At 38.1% G+C, this 26,600-nt stretch overlaps 1 protein-coding gene and 1 long non-coding RNA gene across 18 annotated transcripts in view; one reads left to right on the top strand and one right to left on the bottom strand.

The window, feature by feature from the left end:
• The window catches only part of LRCH3 (leucine rich repeats and calponin homology domain containing 3), a 59,841-nt gene that overhangs the window by 12,013 nt on the left and 21,228 nt on the right, over positions 1-26,600 (bottom strand). For 2 of the 16 annotated variants that reach the window (XM_064385550.1, XM_064385547.1), the window contains exons 2-20: positions 24,165-24,309; positions 23,688-23,814; positions 23,056-23,161; positions 22,720-22,856; positions 21,655-21,764; positions 18,149-18,242; positions 17,180-17,300; positions 14,526-14,674; positions 13,108-13,184; positions 10,230-10,322; positions 9,769-9,820; positions 9,515-9,655; positions 8,254-8,301; positions 7,229-7,282; positions 4,148-4,228; positions 2,823-2,894; positions 1,921-1,969; positions 1,309-1,422; positions 594-712 (exon numbers count right to left, since the gene is read on the bottom strand). In XM_064385550.1, the coding sequence (XP_064241620.1) occupies positions 594-712; positions 1,309-1,422; positions 1,921-1,969; positions 2,823-2,894; positions 4,148-4,228; positions 7,229-7,282; positions 8,254-8,301; positions 9,515-9,655; positions 9,769-9,820; positions 10,230-10,322; positions 13,108-13,184; positions 14,526-14,674; positions 17,180-17,300; positions 18,149-18,242; positions 21,655-21,764; positions 22,720-22,856; positions 23,056-23,161; positions 23,688-23,814; positions 24,165-24,309 (1,889 nt within the window). The remainder of the gene's footprint in view (positions 1-593; positions 713-1,308; positions 1,423-1,920; positions 1,970-2,822; positions 2,895-4,147; positions 4,229-7,228; positions 7,283-8,253; positions 8,302-9,514; positions 9,656-9,768; positions 9,821-10,229; positions 10,323-13,107; positions 13,185-14,525; positions 14,675-17,179; positions 17,301-18,148; positions 18,243-21,654; positions 21,765-22,719; positions 22,857-23,055; positions 23,162-23,687; positions 23,815-24,164; positions 24,310-26,600) is intronic. The other 14 variants (XM_064385562.1, XM_064385551.1, XM_064385548.1 and 11 more) reach the window with 13 other exon arrangements.
• Positions 3,905-14,542, top strand: LOC135278786 (uncharacterized). 2 transcript variants are annotated; one of them, XR_010346197.1, is made up of 4 exons: positions 3,905-5,216; positions 6,795-6,915; positions 7,189-7,340; positions 14,410-14,542. It is a non-coding gene; the product is annotated as an uncharacterized LOC135278786 (long non-coding RNA). The 2 variants fall into 2 exon arrangements; XR_010346196.1 differs by lacking the exon at positions 14,410-14,542 and having other exon boundaries at positions 7,189-7,552.

Genomic DNA, 26,600 nt, shown 5'->3' on the forward strand with positions numbered 1-26,600 from the left:
CTGTTTATTGTCAGTGTACCTGGGCACAAACCAGGAGTGTGGTGCCCCTGGGCAGACAAAAAGCATAAATATTAGAAACATTTGTGGCTCAAGTGTTCTGCACTTAACTAAGGATAAGGCAAGAATCAACAGACAGATCTAGAGCACATGAGGAAACCAGGATGGCAGCATGACTGGCAGCAGTCTCTGCACTCCATCTGCTTATCTGTCAGCTTTATAGCAAAAAAGAATTTTAAAAAGACATTAAAAGAAGACAGTAAAGGCAACTTGCCAGGGAGCTCCTTACAAGTGTGAAAGCTGATAAGGAAGAAAGGAAGCACACATAAAATCAGAGCTCACCGGGCATTTGAGAGCAGGACTTGACATAGTTTATTACACAGAATTTGAAGCTGACTTTACCTACCACCAACAACCAAGTGAACACCACTGCACCCATCTGAAAGAAGTGCATAGACTGTATCACACATTGCATTTTGGTCAACTGTGCCCTGTACTGGTTCAGTGAAACTGGTCCGTAAGACAAAGGCAGATTTAGCCGGGTCACAGAGCGCATTTCCCGCTGTGTTCACGTTCCAGCTCCTGGCAGCACTGACCTTGCGTAGCTGCTCTATCAGCTCCAGCTCCTCCTCCCGCTGCTTGGAGTTCTGTCTCACCCGAGGGTCTGCAGAATCATTAGCAGGAGACAAGGCACAGGTAGAGGATGAAGCAACAGCTAAAACAGCAGCATGAAGGAAAGAAAATAACTAAGCACAGTTTGGCTTTGTGTTGTTTGCTACTGCACACAAAGTTCCAGAAGGGGAACATTACATTCCTTTTCACAAATCTCTTTCTTACCTTTGATTATTGATCAAACTAATAGTCTACCAACCTAAATGAGATATGAACACAATTCCCTTACTGTTTAGATTCTGGTCTTTCTGTTGGATAACAGTCATGAACAAATGACGACAAAGTTCTGCCACATGCAGTATGTTGAAACGGTTCTTTCTCCAGAAATTGCAATTCTGTTACAGGCTACTGGGCAATGCAAGAACTATCAAGTTGTTGAAGGTTTGTGCAGCAAAGGTGTAAGTCCAGACCAAAACGAGCAAATTCTTACACTTGTACAGGTATGACAAAAGAATATTGGGCAGCTCCAAATAAAACTCTGTTTGTTCACAACATATCTGATGTAATTTCTCTACAAATGGAATTCTAAAAGTAGTTTGATGATAAAGACCTGAAGTAACAAAACACTGCAAGCCCCAGGTAATGCAGATGTCAATATAATGCAGCAAAACTAGCTGAATTCTGAGCTATTTAACCTACCTTTCTTGGCTCCATCCCTGACAGCTGTTCGGAAAAGGAAACTCTCAGGTCGCTGGGAAGGGTTTCTATAGGAAGGCGGGGCTGCATGGCCAGGATATGGAGGGGAAAGGTGGACTAAACAAATGTGGAAAGGCACAGGAAAGGAAGGAGGAAGAAGGAAATGGTTAGAGTTTAAATAGGAAATGGGTACAGCAATGTGGTAATTAAAAAGAACAAACAAAAAAAATTAATGTAATGATGACAAAATAAATTATAGCCAGGCATGATAAAAGCAGAGCAGGAAAAGGCACTTCCAAGGACACTTGCATGCAAAGCACATTCCACATACCAATTCCAACAACTGTTCTGACTCTTTCTGAATGCATCTGTGTGCCAAAGCCTCTATGAAGGCCTAAAGCAGCCAAACCCTGTGCTCTGCCTAGGGACATGCTTCATCCCTTTTGCCTCTTCCCTTGTGTTTTTCTAAGGACACCCAAGTAACTGGGTAAACTCTCTCACACAGCAGTGCCACAGACAGAGGTGGGAACAGATGCTCCCCTTTCTTCATAGGACAAATAAGCAAGCAGGCATTTTAATCTTATTTTTCAGACATTTTTTTCCTGTTCCTGTTACCTGTCTGAGCAGTAGGTGAGCCAGGAGAGATGGTAGATCTGTCATCACTCTGTGAACAAAAAAGCAGAAGAGTATGAATGGTCCTAACCTGGAAAAGCTTTGACTACATTTTAATTTGCTGTGTTTTAAGAAAAGCTCCATCCATCTAAATGTGTTTCAGAAAAGTAACCAGAAATAAGAAAAACCACTGTATGTTGTTTCCCAAGTCTTATCTCTGCAGAGACAAAGTTTTTTTTCTTTTACAGAAATGACACAACTGCTCTTTTTCCTTAGGGAAAAGAATGATGAAACAGCACTGACTATGCAATGACAGATCACTGTTAACTCTTCCTTCCAACCCAAAGTGAGCAGTGCACTTTGCAAAGGGGACAGCAAAAACCAGGTATTAAGCAACATGCAGAACTGGCCATACAGCAGCCCTGACAAGGATACACCTCTCTGACACCTTTGCTAATGCAGAACTGCTATTTACTGAACACTGTCCCCAGTGAAACAAACTGTGGTTTCATCACAGTGCTTACACAGACTAATGAATTCTTGTGAGGAATGAATTCAGCAGTTTCCACAGAAAAGAAAGAAACAGGCAAAGAATAAAAGTGCACTTTTGATGAACTCAACTTGATCAAGAGTAAATGATCTTGTACAGAAAAAGCAACATCAAAGACAACCAAGAACCCCTTGGAGCAGAGACTAGTTACCATGTTTTATAGATCAGGCCTCCTGTAGACACAGCCTAAAGCTAAGATGAGGTAATACATACTACAGTTTACTCAGGTGAATCAGGTTCATACCCTACCTGAACTTTTGATTAGATGCTGACAGACTAACACCTGTTTAAACCGATGTGTGGATCCGAGATTTTTTTGTTGGCTCTAGTGGTGAATGATAATAGCAAGAGATACCTTGACAGGACTGAAGGTAGAGGCACTAGGCAGGGTAGTAGCACAGCTTTCTTGGTTCAACCCTGAGAGTGACTGAATGCAGAGAGAAAGAGAAGGCAGTGGCAGAGTTAGTGAGTAGCTGACAGGTTGTACACAAAGGTGGAAATAAAAATGAAGAGGTGATCACGATCACATTCTTAGAAACACTCAACAAGCAACACATCAATACTTGCTGAACTATAGTTTAGTTAGTTACTTCCTACCCTCCTGAACTTTCTGGGAGGTATAGTGCTTCTTTTACATATAATACAGTGACATTAAAAACAGAATTAAGAACAGTGAGGCAAAAGCTTCTATGCCATCAAAGAAATTTTACCCTACAACAGTCCATTCTAGGCCGTCATTAAAAATAAATAGCTCTCTTTTTAGTGCTTTGAGGATGTTATGCATGTCTGAAAAATCAGGGAAAACCATGTCCAAGAGGCTCAGTAGTATACTTTGTATGTGCCACAGACACTAACAACTGGTCCTTGTGATTACACACAAAGTGGATGAGATTCTGTGGGCAGAATCTCATTCTTGTGGAAGATGTCAGTGTCAGGATTTACAGTGTTGCCACAAATAAAGTGCAGTCCCATTTCAATTATGACCAATATCAAAACCAGCCAAATAAATCACTTTTCCTGTTTATAGAACAGGGGCTGTAGTTGTGCCCATCTGTCACTGACAGGTGGATCAAGAAGGCCAAATCCTGTGTCTCACTGAAAGCACCATCAGAACTTGAACATTTGAGGACTGAATGGCTCCCTATGCTTTCTGAAACAGCATTCAAATAGCAAAGTGACAGTTCAGCACAGGAAAGAACATCAAATGACACCTAGAAACTCTACAGGTAGTGAAAGACACATTTGGGAGTTAGTTTTCAAAACATTTGCAACTTTTCTGCCACTTCAGAACAGCACAGCCAGAAGGACCAGAAGGGAAGGTTTACACTCAGGGCAAGCCTTAAACACAAATGTTTTTAGGCCCTGTACAGACTTACAGCTGATCCTCAAGATTGCCTCTTTCTCCAGAGCAGGGCAGAGCCAAAATGGTGGGTTTTTTTAAAGAGTTTCAAATATCACTTGACTTCAAAAACACATTAGCTAGCACATGAGAACATTAAAGTAAACCAGAACTAGATGGTCTGTAACATCATTGTATCTGCTTATTCCTGTATGAAAAGAGCAGGGCACGCTTGACACAGACTAAGATGAAGTGGTCACTATGCAGTGGGCACAGGGAAGGGGACACAGCACAGCACAGGGAGGGACAATCACAACACCAACACACCGCATGCTCTTCACCTGCTTGCGAGTGCCTGGCCTCCTTTTAATGGTATTGGTGTTATTGTCAATCTCAAACACAGAGAGAGGCTCAAAGCCATTCTGTCAGGGACAGTAAGGAAAGAAAGAGAGGGAAGAAAGGAAGAAGTGATGCAAAGAACAACTGTGAGAAAAGGCAGCCACAACACTAAAGGAGCCAGGATGCTGCAGCCCAGACTTACACCACCCTCTGCACATGCTGCACGCAGTCTTTAGGTCTAGCACTGAAGTAAAAAAATTTCCCTGTGCCAGAAACAACTGCAGATACAGGGAGTGCCAAAGGACAGCCCAACCAGAACTCTGCATGAGCCAAATAAGGATATTTTAAGAGAATTTGGTTATTAAACATTTGAATACACAAACGAATGCCAACGGTCTGACAGAAAACTCCAGGGTACAAGTCTGCATAAGCCAAGTCCTGCTTACTTTACCCATACCATTATTATTTGTAACACTCTGGTGCTTAACTTAAACATAGTCTTAACTTCAAATGTTTCAGAAATTTATGTGCTAACAGTAATATGACAGACTCAGGCCACATTTGAGACCACAACAAGAAAACAACACAAGGAAGGGAACATAAGGCAGCAATGACACAAAGGTTGTGAGAGGAAGAGGTCACAGCAGCTGCCTGATGCTTCTGAAGTACTTTGTGGGCTTCACAGCAGAGAAATTGAGCAGCAGTTAGAGAGGATGTCTTGGGGTTTTTTTCCCCCTTCGACACTACCAATGTTGTAAGAGACAGTGTAAGAGAAAACAAGAAACTATTTGCAGAAAAATGAGATTTAGAAGCAATGAAGGCTGAAGCCAAGTCATCAGTCAAGTTGGAAAGCTTGATACCAGCTCTAAAAGTAACCTCCATTGTAACAGATGGAACTACCCTTGTGAGAACAGCAGGAGGTTCTGACTAACATAAAACTTTTATTTTTTCAGAGAGGCCAGTGATTACATTTCTTCAACAACATTTTAGTCTGGTTATCTATCACAGGCTGACCCAAAGAAATCCACCTCAGTGTGCAATGAAGTTCTGCAGCCAGACTCCAAATCACAGGTATGCAGGAGGAACTACAACTGAAGGGAACCATTAACATTCACAGAATCATTCTGGGACTTCAAACCAACTGTCCTGACATTGTTTATAAACAGAGGGAAATGGTCAGAGTAACCTGTGCAACATGAATACATTTTAATTTTAATTAGTGATTAACGACAGCAACAAGATGACCAAAAAAGGAGATTCACAGCTGAAATTTTTTGTTAATGCAGTAACATTGCCAGAAGAGCAAAGTAGTAAAATAAAAGCTCTGTTTTTATTTGCTTTTTACTTGCTTTCTAACTACATATTACATTTAGTACTTTTAAAAGCTTTTCCTTATGTCATCAGAAATTAGACCTAGCTAAATTTCAAATCCAGAAGGACAGGGAAAATGTCAAATGAAACACAACAGAATATAAAAAGGTAAAAGCAATGTGAACTCTTACATCTCTTAAAATGCAAACTGATAACCATTTCCTTGATGTTGAACAAGTTTTTACCATATAAAATACATTTGTGTAAACAAAAGATGGTACAAATTCATGAGCCAGTATGGGCCTAATGTTTCAGTTACAGTAATTGCCAGAAACAGCTGCCCTGGCATATGTGATCATCAGGCACAGAGTGGATTTCCACCACAGAAGAGAGCTACAGATCAGAAACATCAGCATTTCAGATACTATTATATAATTTAGTGCTGCTGAAAAATGTGAGGAACCAAAGGAAAAATGAACAGAGAAAATATTACTTTCAATCCTTCCCTACCAGCCTGGACACTCTTTTTGTGAAGTAAAAGGATGCAACTTGGTTAAAGACAAGAAAGGAAACAAATAGCAGTGGAAGCCAGCTTCAATGTAGTTTCTGAAAATTCTGTATCTTAATTTACAACAAAAGTCATATGATCACAAAATCAAATAGAAATGGGGTTCCTACAGGTGTCTTCACATATGTTCCAAAGACAAATTCACTGACAACAGAGAATCATCTCAATCCAAACTACTGCTGTTCTCCTGCTTTTTAGGACCTAACTATGAAAGCACATTTTAATATGCTCATTGATAGTGATTTCTCTACCCACATGATAATTAAATTTCTCTCTAACATTTTAAGCTTTCTTTTTCGCCCACGAAGTGCCAGTCTTACAAAAGCAGAAAACCCAAGAAGTCTGAATGAAGATACAGTAAATACCTTGACCAACACATTCAGGAGAGAGACACTCTAATCAAGAGCACTGCCTAAAGAAAATTTAGGCAGACCGTGGAAGCACATAAATCAAGAAAATAAATTCTAGGCATGCAGTCATGCAACAGCAGACAAATCAGGTGTATTTTTAATTTTCTAGACATAGATCATGACATTAATTAGATCTTTTAGTTATGCTACATTGTTAAGATGCCACAAAGGAAAAAATAGCATAAAACATGAAATATGTGCACACTTGTTTTTATTTTTGATAAGCATTCAAAGTAGATTATTTTAAAGACATTTGCACTAATAAACAATAAAACTGTATGAGGAGTATTTCATGATTTGTAGCATTCATAAATAGAACACTTTTTTCTTGTGCCAAGTATTTCTAACCCCCATGTGCAGGACACAGAGAAGTTAAAGCAGAAGGCTGTACTAAGCAGTAAAATCACTTCCTTCATACTGAAGAGCACATCAATTAGGAAGCAAGCTGAATGGAGAAGAAATCAAACTAGAACAACTAGAGGTGAATTTTTCATTTTAGAAACTGCTCTTTACTATCAGTAAATTTTTTCTGCTCTCAAACAAAATATAAGCTTTAATTATTTTGTGGAAAAACATCATGGTATTTTTGGCAAATGTCTGACAGCAAAAGTGTCAACATATTCATAAAATCATAGTTCACAGCTAAGCTACTTCTCAAAGGGGAGATGGTCATGTTTTATGCTATTTAGATTAGCTCTAAAACAGTTGGTCTAATCTGAGACAATCATAACATGTTGTCATTTCTATGCTCTAGAATGTGCCACAGAAAAAGGCCATCACGTGCAGGATCTTACCACTAACAAGGCACTATCATCAGTATGCTGAGACCTTCTGGATGGAAAGGGACACTGGGAGGTGGGAGAGATGGAGCAATGTCAGAAACACACACAATGTCAGAAACACACGGTATGTGAACAGACAGACATTTTGGAACATGTACTGCTTGCTTATAGCACTGTGAGGCTCTTTCAAACAATCCATGAAGTGTCTGTAACTCTGCAGCCTCAGGACCCAGGAATTACAGTGCAGTCGTATTACTTAAGGAATCAATTACTCTGCTTTCTGTGCTGTGTCAAGCAAACACAGAACACTATGCATTCACAGTGCTGACTCTGGTAAAACAAAGGACCTTTTAAAAGAATATATTAAGAACAGAAAAACATTAAGAAGAAAAAGCAGCAAAAAAACTATTTCAATTACCCTATGTTTTGGGGTAATTTCCAACAAAAAGTTCTTTAGCAGCATTTTCCAACTCTATCACATTTGTTATAATATTAAGTTTTCACCTGATTAACACTACCAAGTGAATGATCTAGTTTTGATTATAAATACTACATTACTGCAAAACTACAGTAGAAAAAAAACTTTTAAAAATTATTTATTTTTCTGACAACCCTCAAAATTCTAAAGCTTAATATTTCTGGGACAACTGGTAATCTAATAACAGGAAACTGTGAGAAAACTGATTTGTGAAGGATGACTATAACACTGTAACTTGGCTGAACACTCCTGTTAGAATATAAACTGTAGTGCTCACAAGGAGCAGGTTAGAATAGAATATGAAATGTATTTTCTGCAGAGAACATAGGAAAACATACAAAAAAAACAGTAAAACAACACATTTGGACAGGCAATCCACACAAACAGAAGAAAATACTAGGCTGAGCCCATTAAAAAACCCCAACCCAAGGCTTAAAAATATGAAAAAGTATGCTATAACCCAGTTTTGAGGTATTTTCCACAATGAAGAAAATAACTCTGATGAAGAGCAAGAATTTAAGTGCTGACATCCCTGCTAATGCTCTTATTGGACTCTTACCTCACTATCCATTGGACTTTGTTTCTGAGGACTTAAGGAGGCTTTTTGCTACACAGAAAAAGAAAAAACAAAACTTAAAATAATGTCACAGAGAAACAAAAGCTCACAACAAAAGCAGCATAACTTAGAAGTGTTTGAAAACAGAGGTCTCAATTTTTTAAACAGAACATGCACTGGGGTTCATTGAGCTGAACCTTCCCTGATATTAGCAAAAAATCAGCCTTTATTTCACATTCAAACAAAAATTTAAAATTAAGCATATGAAAGATGCATAATAAATCCAAAATACAGCTCAGGGGAGGAATTTAACTGCTGAGAATAAAGTAGTCATGAACAACAAAGGAAACATAAGAAAATACCCAAAAATAAAACCCAAACTAAAAACCCCAGGAGACTCATCAATGAACAACATGCATCCTTTAAGCTTAATCTTTAACTAAAAGACTGAGCTGAATTTTTAATAAGCAGCTTTAGCACAAAATAGTGCCAGGGGCCTAAGAATAGTTGTTGCTAAAGAAAAGCCTAGTTTCAGGCAGCTAAGACCCTTTTTCTAAACTAACGTTATACATTAAATATAAGCAATAAAGCAAGCTTTGCCTCTCTGAAGACCACTCTAAACCCAAAATAAATATTAACTTCAACATTTCTTAAATTTATGATGGTAATATTCAGGTAAGTGACCAGAGCAGCAAACAGTAAAACAAATTTAAATCAACTATCATATAAATAAATTGGCATGTTAAGAAGAAGACATGAGTGCAGAGATAGAGACAGTGAAGATGCAGTGCTCAGAGTGAGTGCCTCATGTACCATAGGCCTGCACCCATGCTTTACCAAGAACTAACTTATTTTATTATCACAAAATAGCACCATAGATCAGGCAGCATTATATTTTTGTGTGTATGATTATCTTCTCCCTGCCAAATTTGTCTTCAAAATTAAACTGACTCTATTCCTTTTTTCTTAAACCAATCCCACGACACCTATGCAAATGAAAATTGAAAGTATGAGGTGAAATATGCAAAAATGAGAATTCTTTGCAACAATCACATTTTGGGTAAATCTTCCATCTTCCTCCCCAGTTCTAGCTTTGCCTGTGTTAAGCTACAGCACCAACACTTAATGGACTTAAATGGTATTTGTCCAAACTCTTTATAAAGTGCCAGGAGTGTAACATACAAGCAGTAATTAGCATGGCAATTAGTTATAATTAAGGGACTTAGAAAAGATAAAGTATGAAGTAGGTACTGAAAGGAGGCACCTTAACAAAGTCCAGGACAGCTTCTCTCTGGATCTGCTTAGTTCTCATCCTCTCCTCCTCGTACTGCAGGGCTGCCAGCTGGGCCTCGCGGCGGGTGCGCTCGATGTGCCGGCGCTGCAGCTCCGCGTCCGCGCCGGGCACCTGCAACCAAACCGGCAACAGGCTGTGAGGCCAGAGCTGCAGCTGGCTAATGGGCAACATCAGCTTGGTTCTACATCAAACTCATTCAAAACCATTCCAATTCTATGTGTTACCTGGGTGTGGTGACTTGATAGCGAGAGAAAATAAGGTGAATCAGGCAGGGGTCTGACAAATGCAAAAACAAAGAGTGAGGAGACTTTTAATCTTAAATCCAAAAATTTTGCATACATGAATTGTCAGTGACACACAAGTAGCTGATGAAATCAGAAGAGTAACTGTCTACTAACAGCTCCGATGATGATTTAACACTGTGAACGACAGATTTGGTGAATAATTTCTATTTCTTCTCCTGGATTGTAATATTTTTTTACAGCACAAGATGTACCAGTGGGGTTGTACACTTGGCCTACTACATTGAGATACTCAGTATTTTATATGCATTCTCTAAGAGTAACCAAACCAGGAATTTTTCACATGATCCTCATTTAGAGGAACAACTGCATAGTATGGTTATTTGAAGGAGAGGAAAATAACAAAATGAAACAGCAGAAACACTCAATTTCTTTTTCCCTACCTCTCTGTCCTGTCCACATAACTCCTTAGTACTTGATGCTCTCTGTCCTGCATCAAATTTAGAGTTTCAGGTCTTCGTAATTCATCTGTATCCCTGCAGGTAAGACACCAGGTGGAAGGGGATTTGGCCACTGATGCATACAGACTACTGTCAGATTAGTTCTACTCTAGATTACAATTGTTTTTGTGAGAGAAATGTCCAAACAATTAGCTTCAGATAATCACAAAAGTGAAATCTGGACTAAAGAAATCACATTGTGATACCAAGTCAGATCACAACTGCAGTTTGTAATTAAACATAACCTGCTGAATTAACAAGGATTTCAAAATACACAAATATGGATTCTCTCTTTTAAGACAATATTTGGGTTATTGCAGGTCTTATTCTACTTTGGAAAGAGCAGAATAATTTTAAACATCAGGACCCTTTGGTATTTTCAGCACAAATCTGCTCAGCTCACCAATCAGGTGACTGCCAGTGACCCAAGCCCTCAAAGTCACAAGGTAAACAAGAACCCTTCTGGCTCATATTCATCATATCAACAATAAGAGAGAAATTTTGCAGTCAGTTCCTTGCCAGGAGGCAGCTGTTAGCACTGAAACAATTCCCAAGGTCCACAGCCTACAGCATGTACCCTGACATGCTGCTGCCTGGAAACAAAGTTGATGGAAATCAAGGAGCTTACTCTTGACAGCCTAAACTCTGTGACCTTCGCTCCTGAGGCAGCCACAGGACACAGACACACTTCACCATGCATTTCCAAAAAATGTCAGTCCAGCTGGCTGAGTGCACACTAGGGCCTTTTCCTCATAGAGAAGAGATGTGGAAGACCCAGATGTTACAGGTCTCTACTGTTACTTTAATTAGCACTGAAGCACATGACAAACCCATTACTTAGAGCGGTTTTGAACAGACAGGACTGGGCTCAGCTCAGTGCCAAGGAGTGTGTTCAGAGTAGAGTACACACAGCTTTGTTGCATCAGGAATGCACCACAGTCTGTCCAGAGGCATAAACTCTGTATTTGTTTAATTGAATCAACTAATATAAGTACTCTTGAGATGAAGTCTGCGTTACATCCAACTTTTAGAGTTTTAATGGCTCCAGCATGCTAAAGAAAAAAAAAAAAAAAAAAAAAAAGAAGAGGCTGGCTGCCAAGGCATTTGCACAGAATTACTGTGGAAGCACTTTACAGCTTGTGGTTGCCACAAAATAAAATATTTGACTAATACAAGCTTAAAATACAAAAAAATTACTCATTGTCATATGGCTGTTTTTACACAATTTTGAAGGCAATAACAACATGACCTGTTTTTAGTGCCTTAATAATTTCACTCTGCTGCAGCATGGTAAGACATACAATTCACTCAGATTGCTGATTAACTGCTTCTGCATGGAGATCTGCTGCTCTCCTCAAGTTAAATTTGGAAATCATTGGATAGCTTACTGAACTACAACTTCCTTTATCATTAACATCTGTCTATGTAAACAGCAGCTCTCCCCAGCTAACCAGCCTTCTCCTATTTCCTGCAGATTTATCACAGAAATCAGTGTTTGTAAAGTTTAATTATTTCCATGTTGACCACAAATGTTCAAATAAAAAAATAAGTAAGCAAAAAAGCAAAAAATCAATTTTTCAAACCAAGAGCACTCCCTTTTTTGGGGGAGAGCATGGCAGAATTGCAATACCACTTCATACCTGACTTGTGGACAGGATGAGGACTGCTGGCATATGCTGAAATAGTTACCCCCCCATTTATCAGTACAGCTACTGTATCTGCATATTTTCTGCACATTTCAGAATGCCTATTAAAATGCTGCCAAAACTCTGGAAAAATTTATACACTAATCTTGGTTTCCTTTGTCTTTCAATACCATTTTAGAATCCATTAAAAATTGGTTTCTACTGACAGCATAAGTAATGACATACTTAGGACTACCAGTTGTCTTTTCCACCACTCCCCCCCCTCCAAACATTCCAAGTACAACTGGACTGGTTTTCTGTGGGGTCCCTGCAAATTCACTTTCTCTCCCCAGAATAGTGAAATGCTTCAATAGTATAATAAAGGTTCTATCAGTTTTCATTTGCAACAATTTGCTTGTTTTTTATCTTTTATTTGCTTATCTTATTTTTTTTAACTAGACATCCAAAATTCTTTTCAGAAACCTAACCACTCCTCATTGATACTCTGTCCAATTCTGACCTTTATTTTACATATAAGCATTCTCTCCAATAATCATTAAAGTAATCATTAAAGAGCAATCATTAAAGAGCATGGGCATACTTCATCAAATTAAGCCACTTGTTTTCAGAATTGATTCCTATTCTATCCCTTCTGCTGATGTAGGCTCATGATTATGGCCCAGAAAGGTACTTTTTAAAATAAATGAATCTCCCAATTCCAATAATTGGAAGATAATTATAATACCAACAATACCAAAACCAGCAGGAGTCAACCAAGAATGTGTCCTCATGGCACATCAGATACTCCATAGTATCTCTATCCTTCCTGCAAGTGCCTTTATCCCTTTTGTCCTCTATGTACTACAGCTTAAATTATCTATTCAATCAAAGCACAAATTAAATCACAAAAAGCAGATATTAAACCAGTTTAAAAACATGCACTTTAATTATGGAGATTTCTTTAACCAACTGATTTTAAGTCAAGCATTGGCATAGAACAATTATGCCTTTTGCTCACTGCCATTATTAGAATTCCAATTCCTAATTTGGAGCAATAACTTATCAAAAAAGTGCCATACACACTTCTGGGAAAGCAACAGGAAACAATGCCATTTTCTAAACATGCTCAGTAAATACATGCTCTGCATTCATCATGAAATTTTGGAAGAAATTGTTGTTGCCACAGTAATTCTTACCTGTTTTGATGTACATGCCGTCTTGTATCCTCCGTTCTCTGAAATTCTCTGACAGATACAGGCTTTACTGGTGAACTCTAAGCAAAAAAACACAAAAGACTAAGCTAGCAATTTATTCAGAAAACTGTACATTAATGCCAAACAATCTCTTTGTAGAGCTACATCTGTAACTACAGGTATTTAAAACACCTGACAAGAAGCACAAAACACAAGTCAGGGATGTTCATTTCCAACCAAGCAAGTTCACTCTTATTTTTTTCTCCAATTTAAATAAATAATAGTTTCAAGATTAAATATGCATGCTGACAATTTTAGAAATTTAAAACCTCTACTAAGAATCACGCAGAGAAGTTCATGTAGGAATAAAATTTGTGTTGAAATGTAAATACACTCTTTGGAGTTTAACTCTACAAGTGTAGAGCAGTGAAGACTGGATTCTCAAAAATACAGAATAAAGGTCTGTTATGACGTTCTAAAGACACGTCTCAGAAGGACTAAGAAAACAAACACGGGATTAATAAGAACCCTTTTGGTTTAATTTGAGCAATTAAATAATTTATCCTATTGGGAACAGAGACATACTGCCTTTGATGTTATTTAAAAACTTCCACTGACACCCATTAACACAAGAAAACAGAAACTTTTCAAGATTAACTTGCCAATTTTCACTTAAGCCTGCATGCATGCTGCTATATTGCAGTCAGCCTTCCTAAGCAGTAGAGTATTTTGGATGGTCTTTTTAGAGAAACTACTCCTTCAGCTAAAAGCAATTTAATTTTTATGACTAGATAGACCCCAAGGAATAGCTGCTGTGATGCTGACCAGTGCCTTTGCCCTATGTACAGAAAGGAGTCCTTGGGTTGCATTGCCTACATTGAGTTAGAAAAGTTCTGCTCTTGTGTCTGTGCTTCAGCTTCTGTGATCTGATATTGAATTTATGAGCTTTGCAAAACGAATGCATCTCTCATATCTGTGTGACTGATTTTAAACACAATAATATAAAGTTCACAAGATAGGGACCAAGCTCCTGCATAAAAGCTAAAGATCCACCTTTTTTTTTTTCTTTCTTCAAATAGAAAATATCTTTCTGCTTCAAAATGCACAGAACTTTGAAAGGACACATCTGAACCACAGCACCACAGTTACTGTTGAAGCAGAGCAGCCACAAAGACTTTTTCAGACAAGTTATTCATGTAGTCTGTCCAGTGAGCCACTGAAGTGTGTAACTGTGTACATAGGTATTAATTAAGACTGACAGAACACAGAAGGAAACAGGATGTGGCTAACAATCTGTTTCTACAGGTTCCGTTTCTGAGGACTCTCTCCAGAAGTGTAACATCCAAACGACTCAACAGGCAGGAGTTTTCACTGGGCTTTGCTGTGTGTGTGAAGGGAATGAACATGAGGAGAAGCACCACCTCGTTGGAGATGCGCCGCTGGTCGATGTAGGCCATGAACTGGGAGCTGAGGCTGTCTGAGTCCTGGCACTTGGGCTGCCTCACCTCCTCCTCCTCCTCCTCCGTGGCACAGCTGTCAATGTAGTCGATCTGATCGAGATCGTGTTCCACTTGACAAACATACACAGAGAGAACACCCACAATTAGATAATCCATGAGACAGGACAAAACCCAACAGTGCAGCATGGTCAGGAGCTAAGGCCCTGCTTTTTCTGCCATCTGGGAAAGCTCAGCCTGAAAGCTTCTGGATTTTGTCAGGCCCACTAACATTAGATCAACAAATTTTGAAATAATTGTAAAATTTATGCCTTTTATAAAGCAACGAGGAACATGTATGAAGGAGGTAGTTTTATACTGCTGGCTGCAAATACTTTAGCAGTGACTGAAAAAATAAATACTGTGATTTCCTTTTCAAAACCAAAAACTATATATCAAAGTATTCCAGCTAATATCAAGACTGTACAATGACCTGTGTATATTTTGGAATAATTTTTCTTGGTTCTCTGTCAGAAAAATCAGAATGCATATGACACATCCTTCTACTAGTGTTACTACTACAACAAAATAGAGAGCAGCATGTCGAAGTGATCTGGATGCAAATACAATAAATATAAGAAGTGTATGTGGAAATAATGAACAACACTACAGAAAACAACAAAATTCCTCTAAAACAATATAAGGCACCTGCAATTTTATTTTAAAAGAAGAATGAAAAAGAAATTAGGAGTCACTGAAATGAGAGCAAGAAACAGCACAGTTTGGCTGGTATTGATTTTTCTTTGTGTGGGAGATAATATGTAGGGCAATTTTTTCACTTGTCACTGCTTTTCCACACTCTGCTCAGGGATTCTGAGAGTCATGACATTGAGCAAACGCCCCTGGTGAAAAATATTACACTGGGGATGCAGAGGAAAGTATAAGTTCCCTTTCAGAGCACTAGAGCTTTCTTTTTCCTTAAAACTCTCCCCAAACTTGCTCCAGACTCTTGCAGACATTCTTCCTTACTCCCCCGCCCCTTTCCTGCTTGTCTAAAACAGACTTCTCTTTGCCTCACCACACAATCTAGCAACTGTTATTGCCAAAGCCACCCCCTCTGCTACTACAACCATCCAAAACTACATTCCTATATACTGTGGCTTCATTAAATTTCCATCTCAGTTTCAAATCTTAAAAAAAAAAAAAAAACAAAACAAAAAAAAAAAAAAAAAAAAAAAAAAAAACCAAAACCCCAACTTCCCTTCTTTCCAGACTTGCTTATTAGATAATGATGATGATAATAACAACAATAATACAGAAAAAGGTGAAAGATTTTAGTAGCTGTGTTAAGAACACAAAACTGCAAAGCATCTGGATCTCTGACAGCCACATGCTATGGTTTGTGCCCCTCTCAGATACACCTACTCATGAACTGATCATGCTCCCACTTAAAAGTCTGCCAGGCTTTTTGAAATCCCTGGTGTGCAAAAGGCAAAGAACAAAGTTAGTTTTGGAGGCAGAGCTGGCAGCACTACCTGTTATTAAGGCTGCCCAATGCTCCCCATGACACCATGTCTTCAATTCCTCTAACTGCCAGAATTTAACACTTGAACTGAATTTTTTCCCCATTAATGCGTGACTTAACTAAAAAGTTTCAGGTATTTCTAGAAGGTGGCAAAGAAAACAAAAAATTGTGGCACAGAAGACTAAGACAAGAAGATGGCAAAATATAAAGATGGGAAGAGGGGGGAAGAGAGAAGAAAAAGTGGGAGCTGGGTACAGGACATTAGATGTAACTGGGAAGAGAAAAAATGAACTGTAGCCATCAGGGAAATGAAAAACAGGGAGCAGCTGACAAAGAAGAATCAATCAAAGTATATCTAGATAAGATCTAATAATAAGTACTGCAGGACAATGGAGAAGAAGGAATTATTGAAAAAACAAACCTGAAATACTGTTAAAATTAAGGCATATAAACAAAAGGACACACTGGTAAAAGCAGATTTCTGGAAGTTAAAATGAAAGAGGACTGGAGATGGAGAAGCATGGAAAGCACAATCAACTCTTGAACAGCTGTGGAGGTGATCCTGTGAGACTGCACAACACCAAATGAAAAAGCACAACAAAGCACTGCCACTCACAACCACCAGCCCCTCCTGGATGATATTAAAGTTTGGATTAAAATCCAAAACTGGAATGAGACACTGTTGGAAATATAAAAGTATACCAGTTGGAAATATAAAATTCCTGACAAAATTGCTCATCCTGTTCTGACAGCAGTCAGCACAGAGCACTGACAATTTACTACTGCAGTAAATTTTCCCCAGAAGCTCCAACTCCATGCACTGAAATTCAATATTCCAAAATACCATTTGAAGCAGTTGAGACTTTAACATAGGACATAGGCAAAAGCTGACAAAGTTTTCAAGAAAATACTAATTCTGCTGCCATTTGATTTTGCCTTTAACATCCTTAAAACAACAGTATTTTTAAAGTTTTCAAAACACTTTTTTTGTGTAATTCCACCTAGACCTTTCTGGCTTTTTTTCCCTCTTTAAACAAGCTACTATCCGTAGGAAACATTCTGGAACTTTAATAATGATGACAATAAATACAGTTAGCCAAAGGTCACTACTTACCTCCACCATTAATTACAACTGCACTCCCTCTGTTTTCTTGGTACTGACTTTCTCTTCTCAGTCTCTGCTCTTTGGTGAACTCTGCCACACGTAATGGGAGATCTGAGAACTCATCTGTTGGCTTTGGAAAACAAACAGTGAAATCTGGAAACATTTTTCTTCAGAAATGTAATTTTGTAATCTACCATGTCTTGATTTGTACTTCAATTGCCCTGTTTTACAACCACAAAACACTAATTTAAAGCAAAAGACAGCTATAATGTATTGTTTTTAAAAAGCATATAGTTGAGCTTTCTTAGAAACCAGCTGCCTACAGTTTTGATTGCAGTACCTGCACATGACTGAAAACATCCCAGGATGGAAAATCCTAGCACCTTCTCTAAAATCAAGCTAGGAGTCAAAGTGTGGAGTATAGCTCATTGTGACTTTAGGTCTTGGCTATTTTCTAGTTGTTCCAAGAGGAAAAGGGAGCTTCTTCCTGGCAATAATAATTGACAATCTTTTTGCTAAGAGATCCTATTTTCCTGCTTGTAAATAACAAACAGCTTTTAATGTTTTAAACAAAGGAACAAGACAAATTTGCAGCTGATTTCCAAAGCTGAATTTTCATGTTCAGATTTATTTTATTGAATCAACTTTTCATGAATAATTACAGTTGACTCAGCATTGTAATTTGATACCATTACAAAGTTTTTAAAATGAGGAACCCTATTTTTCTCATTTTTTATGCTCCAGTAAATGAACCTCTCATGCACTGTTTTATACGCTTCTGTTAATACCTCCAACTTGGGGTCTGTCCCATATAAAATTAACCTTGCTTTTTCTCCATTAAAACAAGTAATATTGGCTCAAGGCAACCTGTACCCCAGCACATGCATGTTACCTATGGAATGTGCTCCCAGATGTATACATGTAGTTATCTTTACTGTACAATACTGCACTCAGCACAAATAAAGCTGCAACACTTACTTCATTCCCTGACCACCTTTTGTCTCCGCTGTCCACACTATTGAAGCCAGAATCGAGTGCTCCATATGGACGACTGGAATAGAGCTCCTCATGGCTGTCAAACACACAGTTTTAGTTACTGTGATATAAAAAACACCAAAAGCTTCTCAGCCATTACAGAACAAGGCACCAAGCACACCTGCAGCGTGTTCACAAGCTCAGCACGTCTGAAAACCTCAGGCTGCACTTGTTACAAATAGAGCAGGAGGCAGGTGCTGACAGCTCACCATCCTTGTCAGTCAGCTGTCACCTGCCACTGCCTGGCCTTCAGAGCTAAGATGATTCAAAGGACAGATCCACTCTTCAAACATTTCCCAAAGAGAAATTATGACAAAGCAAACTGGTCTTATATTTCTCTGCTTAGCAAGTCAAACTTTCATTTTCTACTACTCATATCTTTTGGTTGAAAACCACTGTCAAACAAACTTTTACATAAATATGTACAAAATCACTAAAAATACAGAATATACTATTTCTACTCAAAAGTATGCAGCATGTATTACATAAATGTCTTCTGTGTCATAATTACATTAAGAAACTGCAGTAAGCTGAACAGTGTTTCAGATATATCATAATGTAACAACTGTAAAAGTACAATTCTCATTTACAGAGCTTTGTCAATGACATGTCTAGACAAAGGCATTAGACATGTGCCCAGTGTTACAATACATATAAGCAAACAGGCACACAGTTCTTTAAATTTCTGGGCTTAGAAACTCCGTAATTCAGCTGTATAGCCATCACAGATGTCAACTCTGGCAACTGCTGCAGATAGCTACAGTAAAAGAGACAATGGGACTTGTCTGATCCACTGCAGATGGCATTTCACAATGGCTCAACTGTCCTATTGGCACTCGATGCCCCAGGGAGAACTGCAGCAGTAATTACTGCATAATGCACAAGCAAGAATGAATTTCAGGAAGCTAACTGCTTCACCCCATCCTAACTAAATTGCAGGTCATTTTCTCACTGGCATTGCTCTCAAGTTGCTGTTCCCTCTGAAATTCCACTTTCAGGAAATACTTATTTTCAAATTATTATTATTAGTAGTATTAGTATTACTATCTTAATAGAAGACTGACAGACTACTCTCATGGCCTGTTTTAGTTTTCAGACAGACATGAAATAGCAAAGAAGTACCAGGAGGGATGGAGGCTACAGATGAGACACATTAACCTATGCATCTGCTTCTATGCAGATGTAGACTAAAAGACAAGCTCTTGCATCTGCATGGAGTTTTGATTAACTCAGAGGAGTTCCACTTTTATGGCCCTGTATTTGAACAGAAAGATGATCTGGATAATAAACCATCAGAAAGAAAAAAAGCCAAAGAAAAAAAACAACTCCCTTCTTCTGGGTGGGAAGAAAAAAGAATGAGTATAAAGTCACCTAATGTAGTTAAAGAGCTACTAATTTGAATAACTGACAATAGAACAATGATTACACTAACAGTTCATAGAACTTACATATATTTTTAAAACATGGGTCAAAGAAAAATCCACCTGCAGTAGAATTCCATCTTAAATTAACCACTATTTTCAGCATCTCCTGAGCACTCTGTTGTAAATTGAACAATTACTGCAAATTAAGGAGTTCAAAAATGAGGAAGTGTTTTGATGCAAATTTTCTCTTAGCCTCCCTTTTCAATTGGAGAATTTGAAAAGCTTTACATCTAAGACTAAAGTTAGCTGGAAGCTCAAAAATACATAAACACTGTGCCCAGGACTTCTCCTTTCTAACAAGAAAAATATTAAAAATGTTTGAAGCAATGGGAACTGACAGCATGACACAAATGTCCCTAAACTTTAAGAGTTTCTACCACTCAGACTCTCAACCTGCATAGCATTACACCAAGGTGATCAGATAAACCAGCAACAAAGTCTAGGTGGACTGACTGATACCACATTTCTATTGGTCACCTTTGAAGATAACAAACACAAAGCTCTTGTGCCTTGCCTAGAAATATTAACTGTATCACAGCTGAAGGATTTTATTTCTTTCATCTCAAATTACATAAAAAAATATACTAATTCAGGATTATTTCTTTCACAGGATCACTCCACAGTTTTCTCCTAATATGTGCTCTGCTCACCAACAGTTCTTCCATAGCTACAGGAAGATGGAAGGTATTACCTCCAACACTAAATGCCCTAAACAGCACAGTAATAACAAATAATTCTACCAGCAACTCTTATCTTCTCTTTGGTACAGAAATACAGCTATGGCAAAGCCAGTTGAAGCTCATTTCATACTGCTGAGTCTGGTAAAAATTCTAGAGAAAGCATCCTCAACTAGTTCTGCCCTTGTTTGTACATTGACAATTTCAAGCTATGATTAAAATACATTAATTCTTCTAATTTCACAAAAGCAATTTATGAAAATTTCCAAAGCAATATACAACTACAGACAACAATTAACCAAAAAAACATACAGCCCACTTGATTTTGAATTTCTCTTAAAAATTAACAAACTTATGTTAGAGCTAAACAGATCATGACATTTTCTCATTTAGAGCCTTTTCCTTCCAGGAAAAGCACAGTATCCTCAGTATTATGCAGAAAGCAGCTGCATCACCTTGTACTGGAAACTGATTAACCCTTCACATGTTCATATGCTGACCTCATCCAGAACAGTAACTTACGACATTCAGTGCTGATGAGGAATCACTCTGTCAGTCCCTCATTCAAATTCTTCTTCATAAATCTGACTCATGATGATTTATTGTGAAACCCCCTGATTTGTGTTCTACTGCTGCTAAGGCAGCAGTACATCCTTCAGCACCTTACTCTTCCACACATCATTATTTCCTTCAAAGATGACTGAAGCAATTTTTATATATATATTCAGTTTCATACTTCACTGACTCCCTTTCTTCTGTATCACATAACAGAAATAAATCTTAACTCCTGCTTTTTGCTAGACATCTTAATTTAGCAGCTGATATGGCTGACTGTTCCAATATTTGTGTTACAATGCCAAGCAGCAGTGCCAAGTGAAAGCTTGCCAGAAATAACAGTTTACTAACGGGGTGGAGATCAGCATTTACACCTGCAGTTTGAGCACAGCCGTTAGAAAATTCTGTACAAAAGGCTAAAAATCACAGCTGGGATATGATTCAGTAAGTCTGTGGAAAATATTAAGATCTTGTAAACTGAACATAGATGTTAACAACATGGAAGCATACCCCCTGTATTGTTTGTTATTATTATTCTCTTTTTACTGCATATCAGCTCTGACACTGTCTTTCCCATTTCACTGCCCAGGTGATCTCCTGAACCACTTCTCACACACTGGTACCTTACTAGAATGCACCATGAAATACCATAAACAATATTTTTCAAAGCCTCCTCAACGCACTTGCCAAAGAACAATATTTGATCTGTTTTTTTTTCAATGAAGTCAAGGTGGACTGACAAAATTTTCTTGAATGCCATTAAAACTGGGAATGTGGCTTGTGCAAAACTTACCATGATCCAAATCCCATGGGTCTCCTATCATAATCAGGCAAGTCTGGAGCTATCTTGCATGCTTCTATGTTCAGGTATTTAAATATATGAATTTTTCCTTTTATACATATCTTAAAAAAAAATTAAAAATCAAGTAAGTATAATTTGACAATGTATTTTCAAATCACACTAGAGACATTCAAGATGCAGTTGAGAATAATAATAAATGAGCACATTTACATCAACCAATGTATCTTTTATTCTAATATCACTGCATTTTAGAGCAACAGCTACAATGAAGCACCATGGGATGCCTGTAGTAGACAAATGTAAACTGTCCTCCAAGCACATCTGGTCTGCAGGCAATTCTGTCAGCTGGATGCTGAAATTTCATCATGCAAACAAGACATGAGCATTTACAAGTACTAGAATTTATACCCCTGGCATCAGAACAGATGCATCCCACCCATGCCCATGTTTGAATGGCAGTGGCAGACTGCCAAAGCCAGCTCAGATTTATAGTCAATGAAGGCAGTAACAGCTGTCTCTGCTTTCACAAGGAAAGCAAAACCCTACTGAAACTACAAGTTTCAGCAAGTGCCCCTCTTGACTCTGATGCAGCAGCTCACAGTAGAACTTGTAATACTTAGGGGCTCGTATACCCACACTGAAAATCAAATTAGTCATTAACAATATTGCAGTTTCTAGCTCAAAAGGCACTATGAGTACTCTGCTGCAAAGTGGATCAGCAAACTGCAGCACTGAGGCCTCAGTCAAAATTTTGACATTTGACTGACAGAAAATTAGTCTTGCCTAACACAATTTCCTCTCCTCTACGCTGAAAGCAGAAATATTCAAACCAACATTGGTGAATTTTTTTGTAATATTCCACAGCAAAGACTATTAATACAGAAAAGAGAAGGGATTTTTCAAGCTGTGCTACATATTTAACACTTGTAGACAACAGAATGTATTTAAAGTTCTCTTGTTCTTAAATAACAAATATGTAATATAATCCTTCAATTTATAACTTAGTTCTGCCCTCGTTAGCTGAACTAGTCATCTCAGTTTGTAGCTGCAGTTTACCTGTGCAGGGGGGGACTGGAGAGGGTTGTTTTCTAACATGATGGTCTGAAGATGTCTGAGGTTCCTATAACAAACTGGTATTGTTGTTATTTTATTGCAGGAGAAATCTAATCGAATCAAAGGCAACTCAGCAAGCTCTGGAGATAGAAAACAAACATACAATTTAGAAGATTAAAAGAGGGTAAGAAAAAGCAACAGTACAGAAATATGTGTTTCACATAAACACATTTTTCAGCATAAAACACACTGCTTCTAGCTCTCAGAGGAAGAAAAAGGGACTGAAAACAGAGAAGTGTTTGAAGTTTCTGCTGTTACAGTGGACAGCCATTTTCTCACCTTCAGGTAAACGCACCAAATTATTTCTTCTGACATTTAGGTCTCTCAAAGACTCCAAATTGCCAATCTGTGGAGGTATTGTCTGTATCTCATTACAGCTCACATCCTACAAGGAAGAACAAAGAATGAGTTATCACTGTCTAAGTCTCTGTTGACTAAAATATGCAGGTGTATTTAGGGACTGAGAAAAAAAGACAGCTATTTATATAACACCTCAGATCCATATTCAATCTCACTGCTGACATGAAGCATTGTTCTCATTTTAAACACACAGGGAAATAAAAGCTTTAAAAGACTAAGCATTCAGACGTAGAAATTTATTTCAAGTTATTCCACAGTATATCAGACAGCACAATTTGCTACATAAAAGCTTTCTGTCAGAAATAAACATAGCAAGAACTCTAATTCTACCAGGCCCTCCTTTCTAGAATAGGGAAGACATATGAATTGACATGGATCATTTGCTCTCCAGTGCATCTTTCCCTCACATAAAATTCTTCTAAAACCCCAGAGTACTTAAAACCCTTTTCTAACACCTCCACACAAAACTAAACACAGTTAGAGACACTGTGGCAGACAGAGATTAGGCCAAGAGCAGAACAGTAGTAGTTGGAAATCAAGTGTATACTCACAAGCTCTGTCAGCTGTCTGAGCTGTCCAATTTCTTCAGGTATTGAAACCAGCTTATTATTACTTGCTATCAAAACTTTTAGTGGTAACCTACAGAGGTGTACTGGCAATGTTGAAAGCTGGTTTCGACTTTTGGACAGAAAGAAAACAAAATAATCAGAAGTCTAATGAGAAATATTCATGCAATGAAAGACATATACAAAAAGCACACTCCATTTAGATGAACAAATCAATTACTACAAAAGTGGTTCCATGAGGCTGTTCTTCATTACTTGTTTTATCTAGTTATGTGTGAACAAACTGAATATCAAGTATCAAGGCTGATCAGAGGCTTTTGAACTCAGTGTGGAGCAATGTGAGGTTTTTGTGCCCTTTCAGGTGCTCTGATAAGTGGCCATGCTCTGCCACAAAGGAGAATGTTTGGGCTGAGTGCAAAAGCTTTCCTCATGCTAAAGCAGAATTGGTAAGACAACTGTTACCTGATATTTAGAAACGTCAGTGACTGTAAGTTCGAAACAGCCTCTGGGATGTATCGAATGCAGTTCTGGTACAGATTAAGGGTCTCGAGGGAGACAAAGTGGCAGGCTTCTGCTGGAAGCTCCGACAGTCTGTTCCGTGACAAGTCTGAGGGAGGGAAAGATAAAGATTCAGTAAAGCTGCCTTAGAACTTAGTGAATTATCCTTGCTTGGCAAGGTTGTTTTGGTTAAAGAAGTTTAACCAAAACACCTACCAAATATTTACACTTGAAGAATCAATGCTTTTCCTTGGACAGCTCCAATTACCAGTTTATGGGCACAAAATATCCACGAGCATTACTCTCCTTCACAAGCTGCACTGTGATAAGGTTGTTGCAAAAGGTTCTTTTTAATTTAAAGGTCAAGGAAAGCTGCTGCTTATAAACTCCAAAGGGCAGTTCCCACAGACACACACCTACAGTCCCCACTTGCTGAGTTCTGATAGAAGCATTACCCAACATCCAGGTATGACAAAAGCTCATTACAGCAGGGGCTGTGATGGATATAAAGTTCAGCAGAGTGCACACAGGTAAGAAAGCATGAAAGTCATGGAAACTTCAAATCCACCAATACAAAAAGTTAATGAAATCCCTTGTCTGTTCACCAATAAAACATTTAAAAAATAAATAAATTAAAAGTTACCCCCTTCCCCCGCCATACACAAACACCAAGTGCTTCTTTCCAGCTGGTATCAGGCTCAAACATGACCTCAGCTTCAACTTGTCCAAACCTGATTTTGAAAAATCAACACTTTAAATGAATGTTTCCAACAGCCCTAATAGTGGGAATTAAAACTACAAAATTATAGAAGTTAGCAGTAAGTTTGCATTGCATATCTAGAATAGTTTTATTATTTATGACAGAAAGCAGTTTGAGATCTTTGCCCTACTTTTCTACTTTTTGTGAAAAAGAAAACATTTTTCCCTTTTTTTCCAAGAGTGAAGAAAAACTTGCACTTACAGATTGCTAAGGCACTATAAACATCCTGATATGACCATCTACTAATCATCCAGATAAAACATCAGATAAATGCATCAAGGCAAAGAAATACCATTGTGATGGATCCTGCTACTTGCTACTGCCAAAGCAGAATTTTCCTACCTCTACAGCTTGTCCCAGGTGCTTTGCATTGCCAGAGTGTGAGAGAGACTGACCAGAAATACAGTGGTTTTCTGATCACCTCTCCACAAACCCTATGCCAGAACCAGGGAAAAATGTTGGTGCAGAAGAATCCCTAATTTGGTGGCAGAGTCTGTTCTTGGCATTTTAAAGCACTCACTGAACTCCAGCTTAAGTGGCAGCAGCAAATTAATTGGACTGATCACAACCTGCTTAAGAATCTGTAGGTGACAAAGGAGTCAACAGAGTAATTGTATATATCCTGCAGAACACAGAACACTTCTAAGAATTGCTGCAATGGATGCTTATTCTGCACTAGCTATCTCCCAGAGAGCTCCAGTATTCCTAAGGTCCCTTATGCTTTACTTCCATAGTTCCATTCTAATAAAGGATTTAGTGAAAATGCCAGCAGACTCCAGCCCTCCCCTCCAAGTAGAGCTGCAGCAGATTTAAAGGAGAGCTTTAGTACTGTGCTACAATGGTGCCCAAAATTGTGACATTCCTAGTGGGATCTCTGTGTGCCAACACTGTTGTAAAACAGGAGAAGAAAGGTTTTCAATCATACTGTCCCAACATAAGTCATGTATCCTGCAATATTTCCACCAAGTGCAGTTAGCCACACTGGAATTATTTACCATCCACACAACTTGCTATGAGACTTCACGATACAATTTCATGTTACCATGCAAGAAAGAGAGAAAAATGCAAATTATTTCAGAGAAGACAAGAAACAAGCAAGAGTAATTTAGAAAAAAACATTTAAAATGTTTAAAAAATGTTTAAAAAAATTTAAACATTGACTGGATGTTTAACCATCTATTTGAAGAATTATTACAACACTGGTTTATGTATAAGGTATGAGAGTTTCTGAATTCCATCACTTCTCTCACAACATAGGAGCATCCTTCAGCTCACAGCTTTATCCCTTTTTCACACAGCTGTGCTGCCAAAAGCAGTCTGAATTCTACCCATTTTAATAGAGAAACAGGCATCCCAAGTAGTGAGCCCTATTTTCTGTCAGAAAAGTAATAAAAAGTTTCTTTCTACTCTGTTTTGGAAAGGGTTTAACCACAAATATGAGAATTCTCATTTGCTTTTTGTTTCACTTTACCTTACCAAAGAACATCTAAAAACTATTTTTTACATATTGTGCAGACCATAAGGCATGAATTAGTCAAGAACTTCACGTGCTCTGAACTATGATTTAGTATTGCTACAGAAATAATTCCCTGCAAAAACAACACTAGTATGAAGAAATGAAAATACATTTTTTAAGCAAC

Source organism: Passer domesticus, chromosome 11 (genome assembly GCF_036417665.1).
Source record: "Passer domesticus isolate bPasDom1 chromosome 11, bPasDom1.hap1, whole genome shotgun sequence".
In the NCBI taxonomy this organism is placed as follows: domain Eukaryota; kingdom Metazoa; phylum Chordata; class Aves; order Passeriformes; family Passeridae; genus Passer; species Passer domesticus.